At 44.5% G+C, this 21,344-nt stretch overlaps 1 protein-coding gene across 1 annotated transcript in view; it reads right to left on the bottom strand.

Moving 5' to 3' along the window:
• fibcd1b (fibrinogen C domain containing 1b) overlaps positions 1-21,344 on the bottom strand; it is a gene marked incomplete at both ends in the record, with an annotated part of 171,726 nt that overhangs the window by 42,966 nt on the left and 107,416 nt on the right. The window contains one exon of the mRNA XM_079815763.1: positions 157-253. Coding sequence (XP_079671889.1) covers positions 157-253 — 97 coding nt within the window. The remainder of the gene's footprint in view (positions 1-156; positions 254-21,344) is intronic.

Genomic DNA, 21,344 nt, shown 5'->3' with positions numbered 1-21,344 from the left:
GATAGATATCGCCTGTAATTGCCTCATATAATTGCCTGTGTTTCTGTGGTTGACAGAGTGTGCAGGTGTTGGCAGCTTTACACTAATCATTTTTTAAAAATCACAGTTTGTGCTCACAGGTTTCCTCCCCATCACATACACAAACACACAACTTACCAAGCCAGTACTCTCCAGTGATTTTGCCAAATCCTTCTCTGTAGGAGTCCCACTCCCTGAAGAAGTTCACAGACCCATCCTCCCTGCGCTGGATAACCTGACACACACACACACACAAAGCAGTAACAGAATGATGCATACGCAATTTTAAACAGAACATGTGTGGTCAAAACCTTTTTAGTGGGTTGCATAGTAGAAATTACAATCTTAATGTGGCTTCACACAAAAGAAATGTTTTTGAATTAAGTAAACCTACAGTATGATTTCAAGGCTCTTCCTCATAGTAAATCCGTGATAATTGTGGATGATTAAATCAAAGTCTCTCAGCAGAGACTGATGCCACCTGAGCAAACATGATGATGGAACAGCTCAGAATCTTGATCTTAAGGATAATATTATTTAATGAGGTAGGATATCTTGATCTAGTCAAAAGTTACCCAAAAGAGTAATTGTTATTGTAATTCCTTTCCGTATAGACACATCCACAGCACATATTGTACAGTGCCAACAAGTTTGAGTATCTAAGTATCTGTAATCCCTCTAGGCATGTTTTCAAAACACACTGCGTCTGATGCATTGTATTCATAGTACAACATCTGGTCAGGTGAATATGTAAGCAGGTGGACTTTCTTTTTTTTTAATTCAGAAAAGAAGTGAGACAGGGAGGGAACAGGGTTGATCCAGTATAGGATGACAGCTGTCAGTCATCTTAAAGGTTTCACTCTCTCCCACATCACTCCTGCCCTGTAGCTGCCCTGGAGGCTCCTGGGAGATCAACACTGCCTGCACTGAACTCAGGCAGACATTGCTGCTAAGGTTGAAATTACACATGCATGCACACACACTTACAATCATGCTTGGGTGTCATTTTGCTTTTTTTCTACAAATTTAAGGCAGGAAAGTACTGAAGGTCAAAGAGGCATTGACCATCACTGTCTAACAATAGTGCCAGCCAAGGCAGAGAAAGCGAGAGAGAGAGTGTGAGTCAGGGAGTATTAAAGGTAAAATCAAAATTGCCCGACCTCAATCTCACGGTCCCTGTCACCTTACAGCTTTCAGAAATGAAGCAATCTCTCTCCAACACATACACATAAAATAACAACAGCTTTATATTTGTAATGTAGAAGTTTTCCCAAAAATTTGTATGGTTAGTTTGTACTTATTCTCCAATGAGAACAGATCACATATTATTAAATGTATAGTTCACCCCAAAAAATTTATTCTGTCATCTTTTACTCACCCTTATGGCCTTGAAAATGTTGAATGTGGAACTCAAAAAAGAATGATAAATGTTTCAGCTGTTTTTGTCCACACGATGAAAATCACTATCGTGTAGGATTGAAAATAATCAAAGATTTTTGATATTTGAAATTGAACCAAGATATTTGCTTTACTGTTTTCAACTCCCGTCTTTCTTACCAGAAGGGACATTTGGAATTCCTAAAGACAAAGAAATGCTGAAGGCCCGTTTCACACCTTTACAGTGGGGGAAGATGTAATTCTCTGATTGGTCAGTTTGAATGTCTCATTTTTGGGTTTCAGTCACATGATCAAGAAAAGGATAAAAGAAGATTGTAACGGTTGCTCTGTCTCTCTTGATTCTCTGGCTCTCTCTTTTCTTGGGGCCTGCTCTCTGGACCTTCCTTTCGCTGGGGCTTCTTTGCTCTGGCTCTTTCTCTCTTCTCTTTTCTGAAGCCTCTCTCTCCCTCTCTCTTTCTATCCCTCAGGTAACATTCTATTCATGCTGGGTACGATTAATGGTATAAGTTTTTATCATGTCATACATCTATTTTGAAACAATTTTAAGTGTAACCATAACCAGATTTTGTCATTAAATTCTTTTTTATTACAAATGATGTGATAACTAGTTTTGATTCGGTATTGACTTTGAAGTGCTACCTATTGCAATACAATATAGTCACATTATAGCAATGCTCGCCCACATATTTTGTTATTGTAACTGCGCTTATTTCCATCGTTGGTATAGGTTGCAGTGGGTGGTAATAGACGAGAAATGTAAAGTTTTCCACAATATTGCTGATAACGTTTCTATAGTCATTCGGCAAACATGCAGCCTGAACCACTGTAGGCGAACCACCCTTACAATAGAAATTGAAACTTAACACTTCCTAAAAGGACAGTTAAAATGAACTTTGAAAGTGACACAATCACTTTAAATATGAACAGATCAAAAAGTGAGCCTTTATTTACTCTCAATTAAAAAAAAGAAATAAAAATTGATGAATGCACAGATATATAGACTGTCAAATATAGCAACATAAACCTCAAATGTCACTACGTTTGCTCAAGTGACGTGAGAAAACAAAGATCTAGTCTGTTCATCATGCAAAGGTATTGTGTTGCTTCAGAAGACTTACAATATATCCGTTGATTCCCTTTCGAAAGGGAACTCACGCTGCGTCAGCTTGACGCTACGGGGAACGCCTTCGGCGTGAAAGGTGTCTGAATTACAATCGAATCACATCAGTCCTACTGACCGGCGACAGCCGATGATGTCATCCAGGTGCGACCAGGAAGTTTAAAAGGGCGCCTCTGCCAACATGACACCGCTTCTTCGTCTTCAGAAAGAGAGAATCGCATTAGTAGGATGAAGTGCTCACTGAAGACGCGGCACTTTAGGAAGTATCTGACGCCTGAGGACACGCACAATCTCTGTGTGTACTGCCTGGGGGAAGAGCACGCGCGGGAGGTTCTCGAGGGAGCCTCTTGCGGGAACTGCGAGCGTTTTCCCATCCGAACGCTCCGCTCTCGCCTGGCCCTCTTCTCGAGGGAGGAGGGGCCAGCTTCTGGGGACGGTCCCGCTCACGCCGAGGCTGAGCGGCGACAAAGGTCTTGGGGTTCCCAGACGGACTTGGCTCGTCGTCTGAAGGAGGGTGTAGTCCTCACAGACGACCAGCCAGGTCGTTAGGGGCGGCTGACGGGGGAGGAGTCGGATTTTTCCTCCTCGTCAGCCGATGCTCTTCCATTCGAGCAGAGGATGGCTGGGCAGGGTGGTGATGAATTGGTTGAGGCCGAACCCTCTCAGCCATCTTGCCCCGTGTATGCAGAGTTGATGGAGGTTATGGAGCACGCCACCAACAGGCTGGAGTTACAATGGCAGCGTGCTAGGAGAGAACCCGAGCGTCCCGATCTCTTGGATGATCGCTTTCTCTCCGGCCATAACCCCTCACCTCTGGGGAGCCTTCCATTCCTCCCCGATCTGCACAACCAGATCTCAGGGGCATGGAGGAACCCATACTCGGCCCGGATAATTCGGCATCAGCGTGGAAACTTTGCTGATGTTGAAGGATTGGCCGAGTCTGGGTATGTGTTGATGCCTCCGATTGACGAGACGTTTGCGAACTATCTCACATCAGGGAGGCCATCGACACTGAGAGCTCCCACCCTGTATGCAGTGCATGCAGGCCGCTGCAGCACTGCATACCACCGCGGTGCTGCAGGCATACCAGGCCGACTTGCTGAAGGATCTCGATCAGGGGGAGGGCCTACCCCCTGACGCGATGGCTGAGCTCTGCCTCACCACAGACTTGGCTCTCCGTGCTTCCAAGCAGACAGCAGTCACCATCGGGCGTGCGATGGCGGCTATGGTAGCTACGGAGAGACATCTGTGGCTGAACCTTGCGGACATCGGGGCGAAAGAGAAAGCCTTTCTCCTCGATGCCCCGGTTTCGCCCTCCTAGCTCTTTGGCACCTCCGTTGAGGCGGTTCAGAGAGGCGAGGGCATTTAGATCGGCATTTAGATCATGCATTCCGCGGAGATCGGGAAGCCCTGGTCCATCGCGGCCCTAGGGTCAGCGACAGGACCAGCGAGCCAGTGTCGCCTCTCGTGCGCCCCCTCAGTGACGGAGTAGGGCGCAGAAGAGGCGGGACTCCCGCACTAGGAATTGGAAGGACGCCGGGGCGCAAGGCCGGTTCCAGCGAAGAAGACCACGCTGGGACAAGTCTCCTCCCCCCCGGGCGGGCCCATGATGAGCGGAGAAAGAGCTACGTCAGACTCTGATGGCCTGCCTGGCTTGGTTGGTGAGTGCGCCCCCTCAGCCCCGTGGTAGTAGTACACCTAAGCATTCATGTGGGAATAAAGCTTGTGGGTGGATATCATGGTGTGCCGCAGGTGAGCGGGTAAGTCCCCTATATAAGGGAAATTATTACATATTTTCTGTCTTACGCTCCCTGTTGAGGGCTTCGGGGATCGCTGGATACAAGTTTTAAAAGGGCCTGTAGTTCCCCTGTTGGGTTGGCTAGAACGATAAGATATTATTTGAACAAAAACCAGTTGCTTAAGCTCTGTACAAGTAAGCTAGTATTGCTAGTGGAAGCCAGCGAACACTATATATGGTACATGCGGTGAGAGCTGTACAGCCTTTTTTATTCCCAGACCTAAAAAGGCTAAGATGCGTTAGAATTAGCGCTGGGAATGCCGGTCATTTTCTGCGGGTGTGTAGCGGTTATATATGAAAAAAAAAGGGGGGTTTTGTGTTGAGAGAAGGCTAGGCATTTTTTCTCCTAGTATTAAGCTGCTAACTGGTAGCCGCCTCAGGGTAAGGCGGTCTGTATCTTCTCTCAGTGTAAATTCCTGGAGAATGCAGGATCAGACCATGCTAGAACTACAGTTAGATCTAGAGCCAGATCTATTTAACGACTGGCACTTCTACCCGAGTGCCCCTTTTGCATGGTACAATAGTAGTGGCCCTTTTTTGGACCTCGGGCACAGATCTAGATTGGCCTAGGCTTTCTAGGGATTATGGGGATGCACGCCAAGAAGCGTTTGCACTCCGGGTAGCTGTTCCTTTTTTGAATCTAGCTTTATTATTGTCATGAGGTGGGTGGCGTATGTGGTACTCCCCCCGCTTAGGGGGTACAGGGCGTTTGGTTTGCCGAGTACTCTGCTATGGACAATGTGATTAGGTTCCAGCGCTTGTAGGCGCTGCCGATAAGACTGCACCATTGTACAGTTGGCTCCAGAAGGAATTGGAGGCTTCCGGGATGGGTCACCCAGCTTTGCTGGGATGGATTTTAGGCCAGCTGGCTGTGAGTGTTGACTCCAGGTCAGGTAGTAGGCCTCAGAGATAGGCCTCCTTGCGAGTGAGTCCCGACGGTTGGGGAGGTTGGCAAATTATTAGCTGCAACCTGGAAAATAGGTAGTCAGCCTTGGTAGGCCTCTGCAAAGTTCGGCCCCATGTGTATTGCGGTATATATTGCTCCCCAACGATGTCGGCTTCAAGTAGCAGAATTTCCCAACTAATAAACCTAGTTAGCAGTTGGATGTTAATTTTTTGTCAGCCAGCAGAGAAGCTACTGTCAGCCCAAGGTTATAACAGCAGTTATTTTTTCACTCCTGCCACCAGAAAGCTGTCCCTGCAGGCCTGCTATGAGGTGGTAGGCCCCATTAGGCCTCCCTGGAAGCAGGCTCCCATTCGCCAGTCGCTGTGTCAGCTAGCATGGGCTGCTAAGCTGTTGATGGGTGGTAGGCCGCACCAGGCCTCCCTGAAGACTCGGCATGAGGTAACAGGCCTCACCAGGCCTTCCTTGAGGGCGCAGGCTTGGGCTCAGTCACTTGGTGGGTTGTGATGAACCGTTGGCAGGTAGTAGGCCTCACCAGGCCTCCCTGAAGGAGGGCTCCTGTTTTTGCCAGTCGCCGTGTCAGCTAGCACACAAGCTGCTAGGCTGCTGCTGGGTAGTAGGCCGCACTAGGCCTCCCTGAAGACTGGTCGTATGGTAGTAGGCCTCGCCGGGCCTCCCTGAAGGAGGGCTCCTGTTTGCCAGTCGCCGTGCCAGCTAGCACACAAACCGCTAGGCTGCTGCTGGGTAGTAGGCCGCACTAGGCCTCCCTGAAGACTGGTTGTAAGGCTTTGCTGGGCCTCTCTGAGGGCCCATTATCAAGTTGTAGGCCTTACTAGGCCTATCCAACTCTTAGCATAAGGTAGTAGGCCTCACCAGGCCTCCCTGAGGTCATGTTTCTGGGCTCCTGGATCATCAAAATGAGAAACAGTTAGCACGAGTCGCCTGCAGGTAGCAGGCTGGGCCTCCCGGCAGGCCCGCTATCAGGTAGTAGGCCTCACTAGGCTTCCCTTGAGGGCGAGTTCCTGAGTTAGGATGCTCAGGTAACTAGCAATGCTTGCTGTCAGGTAGTAGGCCTCTACAGGCCTCCCTAAAAAGCCTGTTATCGGGTGGTAGGCCTCACCAGGCCTCCCCAAGGGTGAGTTCCTGAGTCAGAGGTGCTCGGGCAGCTGGCTTAGTTTGCTACCAGCCTCACTAAGCCTCCCTTAAGGCTCGCTAAACAGGCCGTAAGGGCTTGCTATCAGGTAGTAGGCCTCACAAGGCCTCCCTGAGGATGAGTTCCTGAGTCAGGACGCTCAGGCAGTTAGCAAAGCTTGCTATCAGGTAGTAGGCCTCACAAGGCCTCCCTGAGGGTTTCTTCCCGAGTCAGGATGCTCGGTTAACTTGTGTAGCTTGACTATCAGGTAGTAGGCCTCCATTAGGCCTCCCTGAGAAAACGAGTTTCCGTTTTTCAGCTACTTTGACAGTCGGCTTCAACTGCGATCAGGTAGTAGGCCTCACCAGGCCTCCCTTTAAGCGAGTTCCTGAGCATGATTTCTCAGGCTTCTCTGGCATATATTCCTATTATACAATGGGCCTCACTAGGCCTCCCTAACGGGTCTTTGGTTCTCAGTACGAGGACTGTTAATTAAATTAACATTTAGCTCCTAAACTCTGGAATAGTCTTCCTGATATTGTTCGAGGTTCAGACTCGCTGTCCCAGTTTAAAACTAGATTAAAGACGCATCTCTTTAGCCAAGCATTCACATTATAATTACCTTTTATACTACAGTTAAATCGGATCAAAAGCATTAATATTCTGAACAGCAGCTATGCTAATTATTTCCCATCTGCTTTTCTGTTGTTATCTCGGGACACTAGTCGTCAGCTCCAGTTTGTATCCAGCCTCTCATGGAGACTTCAGATGCCCCAACACCTGTGATGAGACGACTCGATGCCTGTGAAGAGACGACTCAACGCCAGCGTTGTTATGGCCTAAATTAATACATGATTGATTAACTTATTCTAACATTTTTCTTTAACATTCTCTTTCTAACATTTTTCAATGTACATTTATGAAATGCACTTTCTGTAAAGCTGTTTTGAAACAATGTGTATTGTGAAAAGCGCTATACAAATAAATTTGAATTGAATTGAATTGAATTAATTGGCGTAACGCTGACAGCCAGTGGTGACTTGCTATCAGTGATCTGGCCCTTAGCCGGCAGCATCTAGTAAGGTCTTACCCTGGCGCGACTGGTGTCGCTTCTGCTACTTGGTCCCCAAGGAGGGGATTTCAGCCTGCAACCTGGTTTACCTACCGGGCAGCCCCCTTTAAGCTCCCCTCCTTTCGGAGGGTCGTATGTGAGCCGAAGCTGCCTGGGCCTGATCGGGTGGTCGTAGGCCCCTAGGGTGGCCTCCCAATTAGATCAGCTTTTAGGCCAGTCTGGCCTCCTGAGTGTTTCTATCTGATAATAGCTCAGTAGATTAATCCCCTCGCTGGCAAGGGTAGAAAGCGCTATGCTGAGTACTGCACTCCGGGATTCCCGTCTCTGAGATCCGGTCTGAGGAGGACATTGCTATTCTGCAATCCCTTGGACTGGATGCCTCTCCAAGAGGCGAGTACCCAGAGGCTCTGTTATCGAACAGACAGGGATGGCCCGGTTGAAGCGGCCGTTAGAAAAAGGGGCACCAAGCTAGGCCTCCTTGGTGGCGGTAGTGGCTGGCTGGGGCGCCCTAGGGCCCCCTAGCCACATTCCCTTAAAGGAGCCCCCTTCTTTCGAATGGGTTGGATCCAGGCCTTTGAGCGGCCTGGGTAGAACTTCTCTAAGTGTTTAAGTGTAGCTTGGGCTATGACCGAAGGGAATGCTGTCACTGACAGCCTCTGTGACCAGAGGGGGGGTGGTTCAGGCATTTCAGTTGAATTTGCTTGTTCTGACAATTGTCACTGCCAGCGGGCATGCACTCCCCTCGGCATGGCGGCGTTGGTATTTCGTTCCCCGTAGCGTCAAGCTGACGCAGCGCGAGTTCCCTTTCGAAAGGGAACGTCTCCGGTTACGTATGTAACCTAGGTTCCCTGAGAACAGGGAACGAGACGCTACGTCGCTTTGCCATGTCTCAGGGCTTGCCTGCCAAACAGTCCCTGAAGACGAAGGGCGGTGTCATGTTGGCAGAGGCGCCCTTTTTTACTTCCTGGTCGCACCTGGATGACATCATCGGCTGTCGCCGGTCAGTAGGACTGATGTGATTCGATTGTAATTCAGACACCTGTCACGCCGTTCCCCGTAGCGTCAAGCTGACGCAGCGTCTCGTTCCCTGTTCTCAGGGAACCTAGGTTACATACGTAACCGGAGACGATCATATGACTTGCTTTCTTTTTTAAGAGCTTGAATGTTCACCAGGACAACAACACCTTGGTGTTTAAAAATGACTGAAATTAAAGGATTTAGGCTACGTTCACACTGTTAATTTTTGGGATTGACAACTGAATTTACTTACAGGTATGAGTCTCGAAATGTCTCGTTCACACATCAACTTACAGTAGCGTCTCGAATACTGTCTTTATGAACATGCAACGGGAGTCAAGCCTAAAGTATTCTGTTAACAGTAACCATAGCGACAGTGGCCAAAGTAATATCAAAGATGGTGACGTCCTTAAAACTGAAAAGTCTATCACTTTTGACACGACAAGAGTCCAATTGAGCCACAAGTTTATCCGTCAAATCTTCATTAACCCTTTAAGACCTAAGGGTATTTTTACAATTAATTTTCCGCCTGGTTTTATTTACTAAAAAAGCTTGTAAAACATCAACCCTGTTGTGCACAGACAATTGACACACCTCTTTTTTTTCAAGACAAGTTGCACTATCAGTATATGTGTGTTGCATTGATGTCACCTGAATGTAAAATAAGTTATGGGACCATAAAGACAAATGAAAACATAAAACGGAAATTGAATCACTCAAATATTTATTGAAAACACACACAAATAAATTAAAGCTAAGCATATTTCCTCTGGAAAACAGTTTGTTCAAGTCTTTGGAGTCCTGGAACTCAGGAATAAACATGAGAACTTATACAGAACCAAAACTATTTACATTTTTCCAAAAAAAGTCCAGGCGTTTTTGGCCTCTTTGGATTTTGGATATTTACTGGTGCCAAGCCTCAAAACAGTTCCAATCAGGAACTTCTCCTCAAACTTTCTCCTCAAACTTTTTCCTCAAACTTTCTCCACAAAACTGCAGCGCGTCTCTCTCTCTATCTCCTCAATACCAGCCGTGCGTCTCTCTCTCTCCACAATAACAGAGCTGTGGTTCATGCGTAATGACGCACACCAACGTGGATGACGGATCAGCCTGTCATTGGTCAAACCCTCATCCAAAATGGCAGCTACCATCGCGCTAGCGGCAAAAATGACGGAAAATTTATAAATATAGACATCAAGTGGATAAATCTTGGATGTAAGCGTTTTGATTTATTGCTGAACAACTCCAAAAAGATGCACATGTTCCAGGCTGGATAGAAAACCTTCTGTAAAGGCTACAAAGACACCAAAGACACCCCCGTGATGGCTAGCTCGTTAGCTTTCTGCTGGAAAAACGGTAAGAAAATCGATAAAAGTTTCATGAAATAATATAGATATTTATCGGAGGTGCCGTGTGACGTCGTGGGCGATGCCGTCGGGCTCTGAGGGTTAACCGACAGAAGCTTCAATGTAAACATGCTAGCCAGACCCTTTAACCGCTGCACTCGCGTTAATAGCTTTGAAACTTCTCACGCATGACATGGCATTTGAGTCACGCATAGAACACAAAACTGACGGGAGCCGCTCCGGTGGAGAACAGTGAGTGGATCTAGAAACTTCAGATGACACACAGCTCTCCGTCGCTGTATGTTACAGAGACCGAAACCACACACAAAACCTCTAAGTGACTCTCTCGCACTACAGTATATGACGTGACAGACAACTAGTTGTCCAGTGCGGTTCCATTCACACAGCGCAGGTTTTCCGAGAACGTGGTTGTGAGTCCTGAAAATGTACGGGTGTGAGTTCGGTTAGCCTATAGAATGCAGTTGTCACTCCCGTAAATAACTGTACTGTGTGTGAAAGTAACCGTATTAGGAACTCAAATACAGGACTGACAAACTGTATGCTGCTGTGTGAACATGACCTTAGTGATTAAATGTAGCACTCTTATGGAAATATGATAATATTTCGTAATGATCATTTAAATCTGACAAAAAAATTTAATTGTTTGTCATAAATCAATATCTCAGGAAAATTTTATGGGGTTTCTAATCAAAATATGACTTTCTGTTACAACACTCAGGCATTATGGGAGACACAGCAAGTGAATAAGGAAAGAAATATCAATATTCATATGAAATATTAGGTTTATTATGAAAATGTTGCCAATTATTTAATTACTTGTTGCCCCAAGAACACATTAATATGCAAATTAGAAACAGTGTATAGATATATTGTATTCAATGGGAAAACCCATTGATGACTTTTTTACCCACATATTGCATAAAGTAAAATGGTATATCAATTCATTCTATTATATCTTTCATAACATAGCTGATAATTATCTTTATGCAAAGTTTGGTTTATGGATGAGAAATTTCATTATAGAGTGGTGAATCCTGTAAATGTAGGACCATAAAAATGTATATAATTTCACACACAGCTATTAATTAATTAATAGTTAAATTCATATAAACAGAATACTTCACACGTGAGGAAAATGTTTGAAGATCATTTGTAGTCTCTATCTATTCTTGCAGGCGAAAAAGAAAAACATTCACCAAAAGTTTCAATGAGCGGTTTCATGTCATTCACACAATCAAAAGACTGGATGTCACCTCATATAATATTAGCCTCTCCAAACCCTGGTGTTTACAGTAATTGATCCGAAACCCTTACAGTGCAGTGATCTGTGAAGCACGCCCTGTGGTCTTTGTGTCATGACTGTGCCATTTCACCGCAAATGACAAACTGCATTCAGAATGTCAGTTGCTGCAGACTCGACTAATTAAAGATTCTCTTTTAATTAAAGTCACCACCAGAGGATTATGGCAGTTGAGGGCATCGTTTGTAGTTCTTCAGTTCAGAACCTTTGTGAAATTGATACCCTTTTCCATCATATGATAAAAAAGGGAAAATGATTCGTCCTCACTCGAGGAAGGCTCTGTTGTGTTTGCTAATTGCAGGCCAATTCTTAAGTGCTATTTGACATTTGATGTGTCACTTGGGTTATGCCTTTTACATTCCTCAGGGAATAAGATGACATATTAAGCCTGTATTATTAAAGTTTTAAGTTTATTCCATTCATTAAATATTTAGAAGACCTGAGTCGTGACTTCACGGTTAATTTGTTTAAGGTGAATTATTATTTAGTTTTAATTATTATTTAGTTTTAATTAATAGCTGTGTGTAATGAAACTGAACTTTAGAGAATTTTCACAGCCTTACATTTAGCCTAGGGATTCACCTGTCTTTAATAAAAAATAACTGAAATAGGGGCTATATTCGTATTGGGCTGTCAGTATGAGAGAGGAAAATGAAGTCACCATTCATCAGTTTGAACCCTTTGTCTTCACACCTCCATCTGTCTATGTTCCTCATCTTTATAGTTATTGTAGTTATTGTATATTAATCAGTCTCACTTGAATTGAAAGAATCCAGCAGGCTAAAGTAGATTTGAAAATGCAGCTTACACATTGCATTATCAGAACTGGACCACGGCGCAATGAAAGAAGATGGTCTGGTCTGATGAATCAAGTTACACTGCAGGACTATGCGCCTAATCTTCTGACGCTGCCAGAATTTTGTCTGAGGTCAAATTGGATCGCAGCAGTCATTAATCGGCTGTCGGTGAACATGTCAAACTAATGATCAAAGACTTCAGATTTTAGCCTAGGATCAGAGGAATCTTTTAGGATTTGCAGAATTTGTCTCAGACGGGCAAAGTGTGGTTAAAATTGCACAGTGTGCACTCGGCTTTACAGGACTTAAAGGATCTGCTGCTAACATCTTGGTGCCAGATACCACAGCACACCTTCAGGGGTCTAGTGGAGTCCATCGATGGGTCAGGGCTGGTTTGGCAGCAAAAGGGGGACCAACACAATCATAATCGGTGTATGTGTATCAAGGTTATTTTTGTAAACAAAAACTGAAACTAAGACTAAAAATATTGGTCAAAAACCATATTCGTAAACTGAAATAAAATAAAAAAATCATAATAAATTAAAAAACTAAAACTAGACAAAACTAACAACACTTACTGAAAAACGAATTGAAATAAAATGATAATTAGCAAAAATAAATAAGCGTTTTCGTAATTAATAAGCTTTTTACTGTGGTGGAAAATCTGACCTATGGCTGTTTAAAGCGCCATATATTAAATGTCTGTATATGGAGCTTCATGCACGTGAAGTAAGCTGAGACGATTAACCGTTGCCCTGGGACGTGCTCAGCGAAGGACCGAAACGTAGAACACATCGCTAGTCCTAAGCGGCTTTTCACAAAGAATGCGTTTGTGGCAGTGGAATGGGAAATGACACAAGGTAATGGGACGCACGATGAACTTCTTTTAACTTGAGCTCACTGCTTTTAGAATGCAGTTTTGTGCGGGACGAGCGAAGCGGAATCAACAGAAACTACTAGTAGCAAGTAGCTGAGTAACTGAAGTAGCTGAAGTCTTAGAAAGTTTCACTGCAGAGTACTTAAATAAGTGACAAAAAACCTTTGGGTGACAGCGGAGAAACACAAGGCATCTCTAGTGTCGTTCATAGCACAAACACTAGCACAATGAACAAGACGAGTGTTAGTGGGGGAGGTGTAATGGTGTAGGTGGTGTTCCTTTCTCGGGTCTTGGATGGCTAGCAGTCATTAAGAGATCAAAGTGTCTGTCAATCTGTCAATGAGACAGTCAATGCATCTGTCTCAAAAATTTCTCAAAGCATGTGTGCATTGCCAGGAGAGTGCCAGCTGAAGGAATTAAAACGGACAGCTGCTTAAGCTGTCAGTATATTTGACTGGTTTAATACTACATTGACTACAACAGAAGTGGCCATGGACCTGACCTACATTGGCTCCAAAAAGTATCTGGACACTAGGGATGTGACGGTGAGGACATTTTCCCACCGGTTAATTGATGCGTGACAACACCGGTAATACCGGTATCACCGGCGGAGGCTTTTAAATCACTAATTCTATCTAATCGAAGGTAACATGCACACGACCGCTCTGAACTGAAAACGCGCCAGTGCGCGTACACCGTGAATGACAGCTCGTCTGTAAAAGCGCGCTCTGTGAGGCCATGGGTGCGTCTCAATCAGTTCCCTAGTTCAGTAGTCAGGGCACTGATCAAGCATTGATCAGTCTATGATTGAGATGCACGCCATGAATGAATAACAGTTCCTCCGTAAAGCCTTGTTTAAACTCGACGCGCCCGCATGAGCGTGAGGGTGCGCGCGGCAAAAATAAATGCGCGCAGTCAGCGTAGCGGGGAGGCTCGCACTGCGGAGCCAGGCGAAAGTAAACAATGAGCGCTCTGTGCGGCCGTGCACATTTTACTTTCGGTTTTGAATTAGAGCCAATTCGGCTGCGGGTTGCTTGAATTGTGGGTTCATTAGCCTATAATTTTTTATGAAAAACACAACAACAAAACAAACGACAAACTCCTTTAAATAGGCGCTTTTACGTTTTGCTTTGAAACCAAATCTTCCGCGATCATCTCAGTCAGCTCCTATCTCTTAAATCTGATGAATGACTCCTGCCGCTGCCGAGACTCACGTCGGATCCTGCTTTATTAAGCACATACGTTCAGTTTTTATTTTTATTGTCTGTTCTCTAACTGAACTAAATTATTTTATTAGGCCTACTATAAAAAAATCAAAAAGACGGTGGGCGGTGCCACGGTGGGCAAGTGATGTAACCGGTGTTGAGTCTGGACACCGACTATCCGGACACCGGCAACACCGACTATCGTAGCAAGCCTACTGGACACTTAAAGGGTTAGTTCACCCAAAAATGAAAATTCTGTCATTAATTACTCACCCTCATGTCGTTCGACACCCGTAAGACCTCCGTTCATATTCGGAACACAAATGAAGATATTTTTGTTGAAAGCTGATGGCTGAGAAAGGCTTCAGATAGGCCTCCATTGGCAATCAGTACATTTACACTCCCAAGACCCATAAAAGGCACTTAAAACGTTGTTACAAAGTCCATCTCAGCACAGTGACTCTACAATAATTTTACGATGCGACGACAATAGTTTTTGTGCGCAAAAAAAAATCTAAATAACACCTTTATCCAACTTGTTCTTGTCTTCCGTGTGTGCCTACACGACGCATGCGCGAGAATATGAATGAATCCATGAAATGCACACTTTAACCCCATTTTGAGAACTACGCCGAGACCTAAAGCATGATCAATGTAGAATTCAACAGCTTAGATACGCGCGTCTTCCTCTGCTTGTAAACAAATCGCTTCTGGGTCATGAGTCCGAACACCGGATCTGCGTCATATTCTCGCCCATGCGTCGTGGAGGCACACACGGAAGACAAGAACAAGTTGGATAAAGGTGTTATTTAGATTTTTTTTTTTGCACAAAAACTATTGTCGTCGCATCGTAAAATTATTGTAGAGTCACTGTGGTGAGATGGACTTGGGAGTGTAAATGTACTGAATGCCAATGGAGGCCTATCTGAAGCCTTTCTAAGCCATCAGCTTTCAACAAAAATATCTTCATTTGTGTTCCGAATATGAACGTTGGTCTTACGGGTGTCGAACGACATGAGGGTGAGTAATTAATGACAGAATTTTCATTTTTGGGTGAACAAACCCTTTAAGGCCCAATCCCATTTCTACCCCTTAGCCCTTCCCTTTCCCTTACCCCTTCGTTTTGCACGTTCACGTGAAGGGGTTGGGGTGTCTCGATTCTCTTTTGGCTGGAGTGATAAAGGGAAGGGTAAGGGCCAGACAGCCCTTCAAATGAAGATTTTTCGGGACCACACTACGAACGATGGGGTTTCCCTGCATACACTGACTACTGTGTTGCTAGAATGCGTTTAGTGATGTTGCCACTCAGGATCGATCACTTATGTGTTGCCTGATTGCCAGTTTCTCCGTAGCTTGCTAAACGCGCTATTTGAGTGATGTGAACTTAAATTAATAATACATTTGAAAGAAATATCTGGTCATCCTTCCTAACACAGTCGCTATTTACATCACGTATCGTCTGTAAACTATTGCGTTACCAAGGCAACAACTGACTCGTTTGTATTACATTGCAAAGAGCTCCGTTATCGCATCACCACAGTAGAAAATGAAACCTTATCCGGCCTGCTCGGATCGGCAATAAACAGTTTGGGCCGATAGAAAAGTGGCTCCACCAGTCTTGTATGTTCTGTATCATTCTGTATCATTTTAGGAAACTCAAAGGCTCATAAACGAGCCTGAAAATGAGCTCCATTTTTTTTAAAAGTCCAAATACAGCGCAAAACAACGTTGGGAGTGAGTAATCTGTTAAATGTGCATGCGCATGATTTCTGTTAGATACGTGCACTTCATTGCTGTTCATACCGGTTAAATGTTACAGGACACTAATAAAATAAATGGGATATGATGATGTTAGATGATGTCTGATGGTGTAGTAGTGGTGTCCCATTTCTTAGGGGAATATTTTTACCCCTATGCCTTGCCACTCTGTTTCAAGGGGTAGGTGAAGAAGTATAAAATAGAATTGGGATTGGGCCTAAATTAAGCCACACGTAATCATTGAAAATAAAATAAAATGATGTGCCTATGCTGTGTGTGGCTAACAGTGTTGTACATCATTTCGAATTGAACTAAGCAGAATCTGAATTTTAATCCAGATCCTGAATTTGACATTTGAACTGAGGAGGCAAACATGATGCATAATTGCTATTTGAATTTGAATGTGAGGAAGTATTAAAAATGTCAAATTTCAAACAACTGTAATTTCAACTATAAAGCAAAATATTTCAAGACAAATGATGAAAGCTTCAAATGCTTTAAAGCTTTGAAAAAAAAGCAACAAAAAAAAAGCCACCAAATTAACCAGGACTAAAAAAAAGGGCATGCGGCCCCTGGCTTGTAATTCATCTGATATTTTTGTGAAATAATCCCTCTTATTCTCCTGTCGGTTTATTTTTTAGATGATGGCATCTGACTGTACATGGTCTCTGTAACTGTGTGGAGACCTCTACACACAAAAAAAACATGTGATCTTCTTCTTAAAGCGTTCCGGTTTTCCACACCATGACACGATCAGTGTTTAGTCAGATGGTTGGCAGTGAGGCTGATTGCATCATGAGGGCAGGATCCCTTGTCTACAAGACACTCAAAACAGATGTCTGGTTTTAATCAGGATTGCAATATTCATCACACTAACAACTTGTGCTATGAAGACGAGAGAGAGAGAGAGAGAGAGAGAGAGAGAGAGAGAGAGAGAGAGAGAGAGAGAGAGAGAGAGAGAGAGAGAGAGAGAGGGGGGCGGGGGGGAAGGAGGAATCTAGTTGGATACAAAAAGAGAATAAATGAATGCAGCAAGGAAATGATAGCTGTAGAGATGCAGCTTAATGTTTCTCTGACAAGATCACATTCTCAGGGAAGTGTGAGAACGCAGCCGGCAGGGATTGGAACATATGCTCCTTCAGCAAGCTTATAAAGCTAGGTCTTAAAAGCCACTCTTTTGTTCTCTGCCTGCACAACCTCCATTTCTTTCTATTCTCCTTCTCTCTTTGAGTGTTCCTCTTTTCCTTTACCATTTATCTCTCTTCCTCTGTTCTCCCTCCATCATCCTTCTTTTCCTGCTTTGGACAGGGGAATTACTGGATTAGTATGGAGTGATCAATTGGGAGAGACGGAATCATGTTTGATGTTTAATCTTAAGATTTAGAGACTGTCATTGACCATCATTACTGCATATATCTCACAGCAAGACATAATGTCTGTGTGTGTGTGTGTGTGTGTGTGTGTGGTAGTGTAACTGGGTAACCAGATTCAATAACACTCCAACATAAGGCAAACGTAAACATTTAATTGATTCATTTGAATAATGTGATGTTAGTTCATTTCTACAAATACAAACAAATACATTTTAACGGTAAACATTTTATATCTGAACCTTATTTGACGGGAGTAGGTTATATTTATAAATTAAAGTTAAACAAGATTAATACATGCTGTCAATTAACAATACAATTATTTAAAAAATAAATAAGAATTGTTATTACAACTGTTCACAGCTAACAAACTAAAACGTTTTTCAGGATTAATTCATCTTTATGTTAATTTCTACATATACTAAGATTAATAAATGCTGTAAATTAATAAAATACTTTTATACTTAAAGGAACACTCGAGTTAAATAGTTGAGTTTTACCATTTTTGAATCCATTCAGCCCATCGTTGTATCTGGCGGTAGCACTTTTAGCATAGCTTAGCATACATCATTGATTCTGATCAGTCCATTACCATCTCATTCAAAAAATGATCAAAGACACTTTCAAAATTTTTCCTATTTAAAACTTGGCTCTTCTACAGTTACATCGTGTGCTAAGACCAACTGAAAATGGAAAGTTGCAATTTTCTACACCTATATGGCTAGGAACTACTTTCTCATTCCTGCGTAATAGTCGCGGATCTTCGCGGCCGTACCTTAACTGCAGCGGCGCAATGATTGGTTGGTATTCTGTGAAACATGGTGGTAGTATACACCTTCGACTTACTATCACAGCCCTTTACAACACACAGAACCATGGCTAATCACACAGGTAAATCCACAACACAATTTGTCGGCTGCAAGCCTGAAACTTTCTCTGCAACTACACAAACTTAGTGCCGGTCACATTGAAAGTTACCTAGCTGGGGGCTACTTTCAGGCGCTGTGTAATATCATTGCGCTGCTGCAGCCATGGTACGGCCGCGAAGATCCGCGACTATTACGCAGGAATGAGAAAGTAGTTCCTAGCCATATAGGTGTAGAAAATCGCAACTTTTCATTTTCAGTTGGTCTCAGGTTAATACTGGATTTCGATTTTTTAAAATGTTCTGTAAAGGAATACCAATGCTTTGTTTAATAATAATAATTGTCAGGATATAGGCAAGGAGGCAGAGGTAAGTGAATCCAAACACAGTGTTTATTAAGATGTGAAGCGTGCAAGGTGAGTGTGCAGTGAAATCAGGTGCAGAATCTGTGAAGATCACTCGGTGCGGGGCTGAACACAGGTGAGTACGTCCACTTCAGGTATGTTGATACCAGACAGTCACAGTTCATTAAAACTTGTCCTTTCTCTTTCAGATGTGGTCGATATCGAGAGAGCTCGGGGAAAACACTGGAAGCTCAGGAGAGCTCAGGGTAAACACTGGAAGCTCAGGAGAGCTCGGGGTCACAGACACTGGGGAATCGAACAGGAGTCCTGGAGACAGTAGAACAGCGACACAGAGGTTAGGGTTTCACAGGTGAGTATACGTTACGTCTTGGGTGTATCGGAGGATCAGGAGACATCAGGTAATGGTCTGCTCCTGTTAGAGGTTTGACACTGAACTGGGGCTGTGGTGAGTGTTTTATGTGCTTGGTGAGGAGGTTGTTGATGGGAAGCAGGTGTGCGTGATTAGTATTCAGGGGAGAGTGATCGTTGAGTGGTGGATGGAAACTAGCTTGACTGATCTCTGACACCACCCCCCCCATCCAGAGTCTGCCCCAGTGGACCTCGTGGGGGGTCTACCCCGAGGTCGTGGTTCAGGTTTCCCAGGATGCTGATCATGAAACTCGTGAGCAGATTGGGATCGAGGATATCATTGCGAGGTACCCAACACCTTTCTTCTGGTCCATAATCCTCCCAATCCACCAGGTACTCGAGTCGACCACCCCGACGTCGGGAGTCCAGTATCTCCTTCACCGTGTAGATGGGCTCAGTTTCAATGGGCGGTAACGGGCGGTTGTCGCCAGGGACCTGGTGTGTGGGTGATGGGGTTTCAGAAGAGAGACATGAAAGGTGGGATGTATCCGATACTGAGCAGGAAGTCGGAGTCGGTAGGTGACTGGGTTGACTTGTCTCTCGATGGGGAATGGACTGATGTACTTTAGGCTCAACTTGCAACAGGGTTGCCGTAAACGGATGTCTCGGGTGGAGAGCCATACCAGTTGCCCAGGTTGGTAGTTGGGAGTCTGGCGGTGGTGAGTATCTGCAAAGCGTTGCTGGCGATTTACCGCTTGCTGAAGATGATGGTGTGCCTGATTCCAGACTCTCTCTCTGTCATGGAACCACGCATTGACTGCGGGTACAGCTGACGGCTCACCGGACCAGGGGAATAGTGGAGGCTGGTAGCCCAGAACACATTGAAATGGTGTTAGATTTGTGGATGCCTGCCGGAGGGAGTTTTGGGCATATTCTGCCCAGATCAGATATCGGCTCCATAGGTTCTGGTTGGAGTGGCAGAATGTGCGAAGGAAACGGCTGACATCCTGGACCTTTCGTTCCGTTTGACTTTAACTTTAATTTATAAATATAACCTACTCCCGTCAAATAAGGTTCAGATATAAAATGTTTACCGTTAAAATGTATTTGTTTGTATTTGTAGAAATGAACTAACATCACATTATTCAAATGAATCAATTAAATGTTTACGTTTGCCTTATGTTGGAGTGTTATTGAATCTGGTTACCCAGTTACACTACCACACACACACACACACACACACACACACACACACACACACACACACACACACACACACACACACACACACACACACACACACACACACACACACACACACACACACACACACACACACACACACACACACACACACACACACACACACACACACACACACAGACATTATGTCTTGCTGTGAGATATATGCAGTAATGATGGTCAATGACAGTCTCTAAATCTTAAGATTAAACATCAAACATGATTCCGTCTCTCCCAATTGATCACTCCATACTAATCCAGTAATTCCCCTGTCCAAAGCAGGAAAAGAAGGATGGTGGAGGGAGAAAAGAGGAAGAGAGATAAATGGTAAAGGAAAAGAGGAACACTCAAAGAAAGAAGGAGAATAGAAAGAAATGGAGGTTGTGCAGGCAGAGAACAAAAGAGTGGCTTTTAAGACCTAGCTTTATAAGCGTGCTGAAGGAGCATATGTTCCAATCCCAAATGAGACAAATGAGCGGAGGAGATTAGCGAAGTGCGGAGATCTTCGGGTACATAAACTTTACCAGTGGGGCACTCTGGAGGAACAGGAAAGCAGTGTGATCTATCGAGGAGTTGTTCATCGAGATCCCACTGGATGGGGTTGACAAACAATTTTGTTGGTAGAATGGTTTCTGGTTCTTCCATGGTTTCCTCGGGGGCGTGATAGGGCATCTGCTCTTGTGTTCTTTGACCCTGGGCGGTAGGAGTGAAAAACAGAGCCCATCTAGCTTGGCGTGGGTTAAGTCTCTTGGCTTCCTTCAAGTATTGGAGGTTCTTGTGATCCGTAAGTACTATAAACGGGTGTCTGGCCCCCTCCAACCAGTGCCTCCATTCTTCCAGAGTGAATTTGACGGCTAGGAGTTCTCGGTTGCCGATGTCGTAGTTACTCTCAGCGGTGGATAACTTCTTGGAAAAGAGCGCGCAGGGCATTGGTTTGGAGGAGTGTGTCGAGTATTGTGACAGGATGGCCCCCACTCCTGTAGTTGAAGCATCCACCTTGACGATAAACACCTTCTCCGGATTTGGTTGATGAAGCAGTGGAGCAGTGGTGAATGTGGCTTTGAGGGTCTGGAAAGCATGCTCCGCGTCAGGGCTCCAGTTAAGGGTCTTTGGTTTCCCCTTCAGAAGGGATGTTAATGGCGCTGTTAACATGCTGTACCGGTCTATGAACTGCTGATAAAAATTTACGAAGCCCAGGAATCTCTGTAGTTCTTTTATCGACTTGGGAGTGGGCCAGGAGGGGATGGCCGTGGTCTTGCGATCATCCATCTCAACTCCTCTCTCGCTGAGGTGGTAACCCAGGAATTCAATGGCGATTTGATGGAACATGCATTTCTCTGCCTTTAAAAACAAGGAAAACTCTCGGAGCCGTTGGAGGACCAGTGAGACGT

Source organism: Gobio gobio, assembly GCF_949357685.1.
Source record: "Gobio gobio genome assembly, chromosome: 4".
Lineage (NCBI taxonomy): Eukaryota > Metazoa > Chordata > Actinopteri > Cypriniformes > Gobionidae > Gobio > Gobio gobio.
This window is presented reverse-complemented; position numbering and strand designations above follow the sequence as displayed.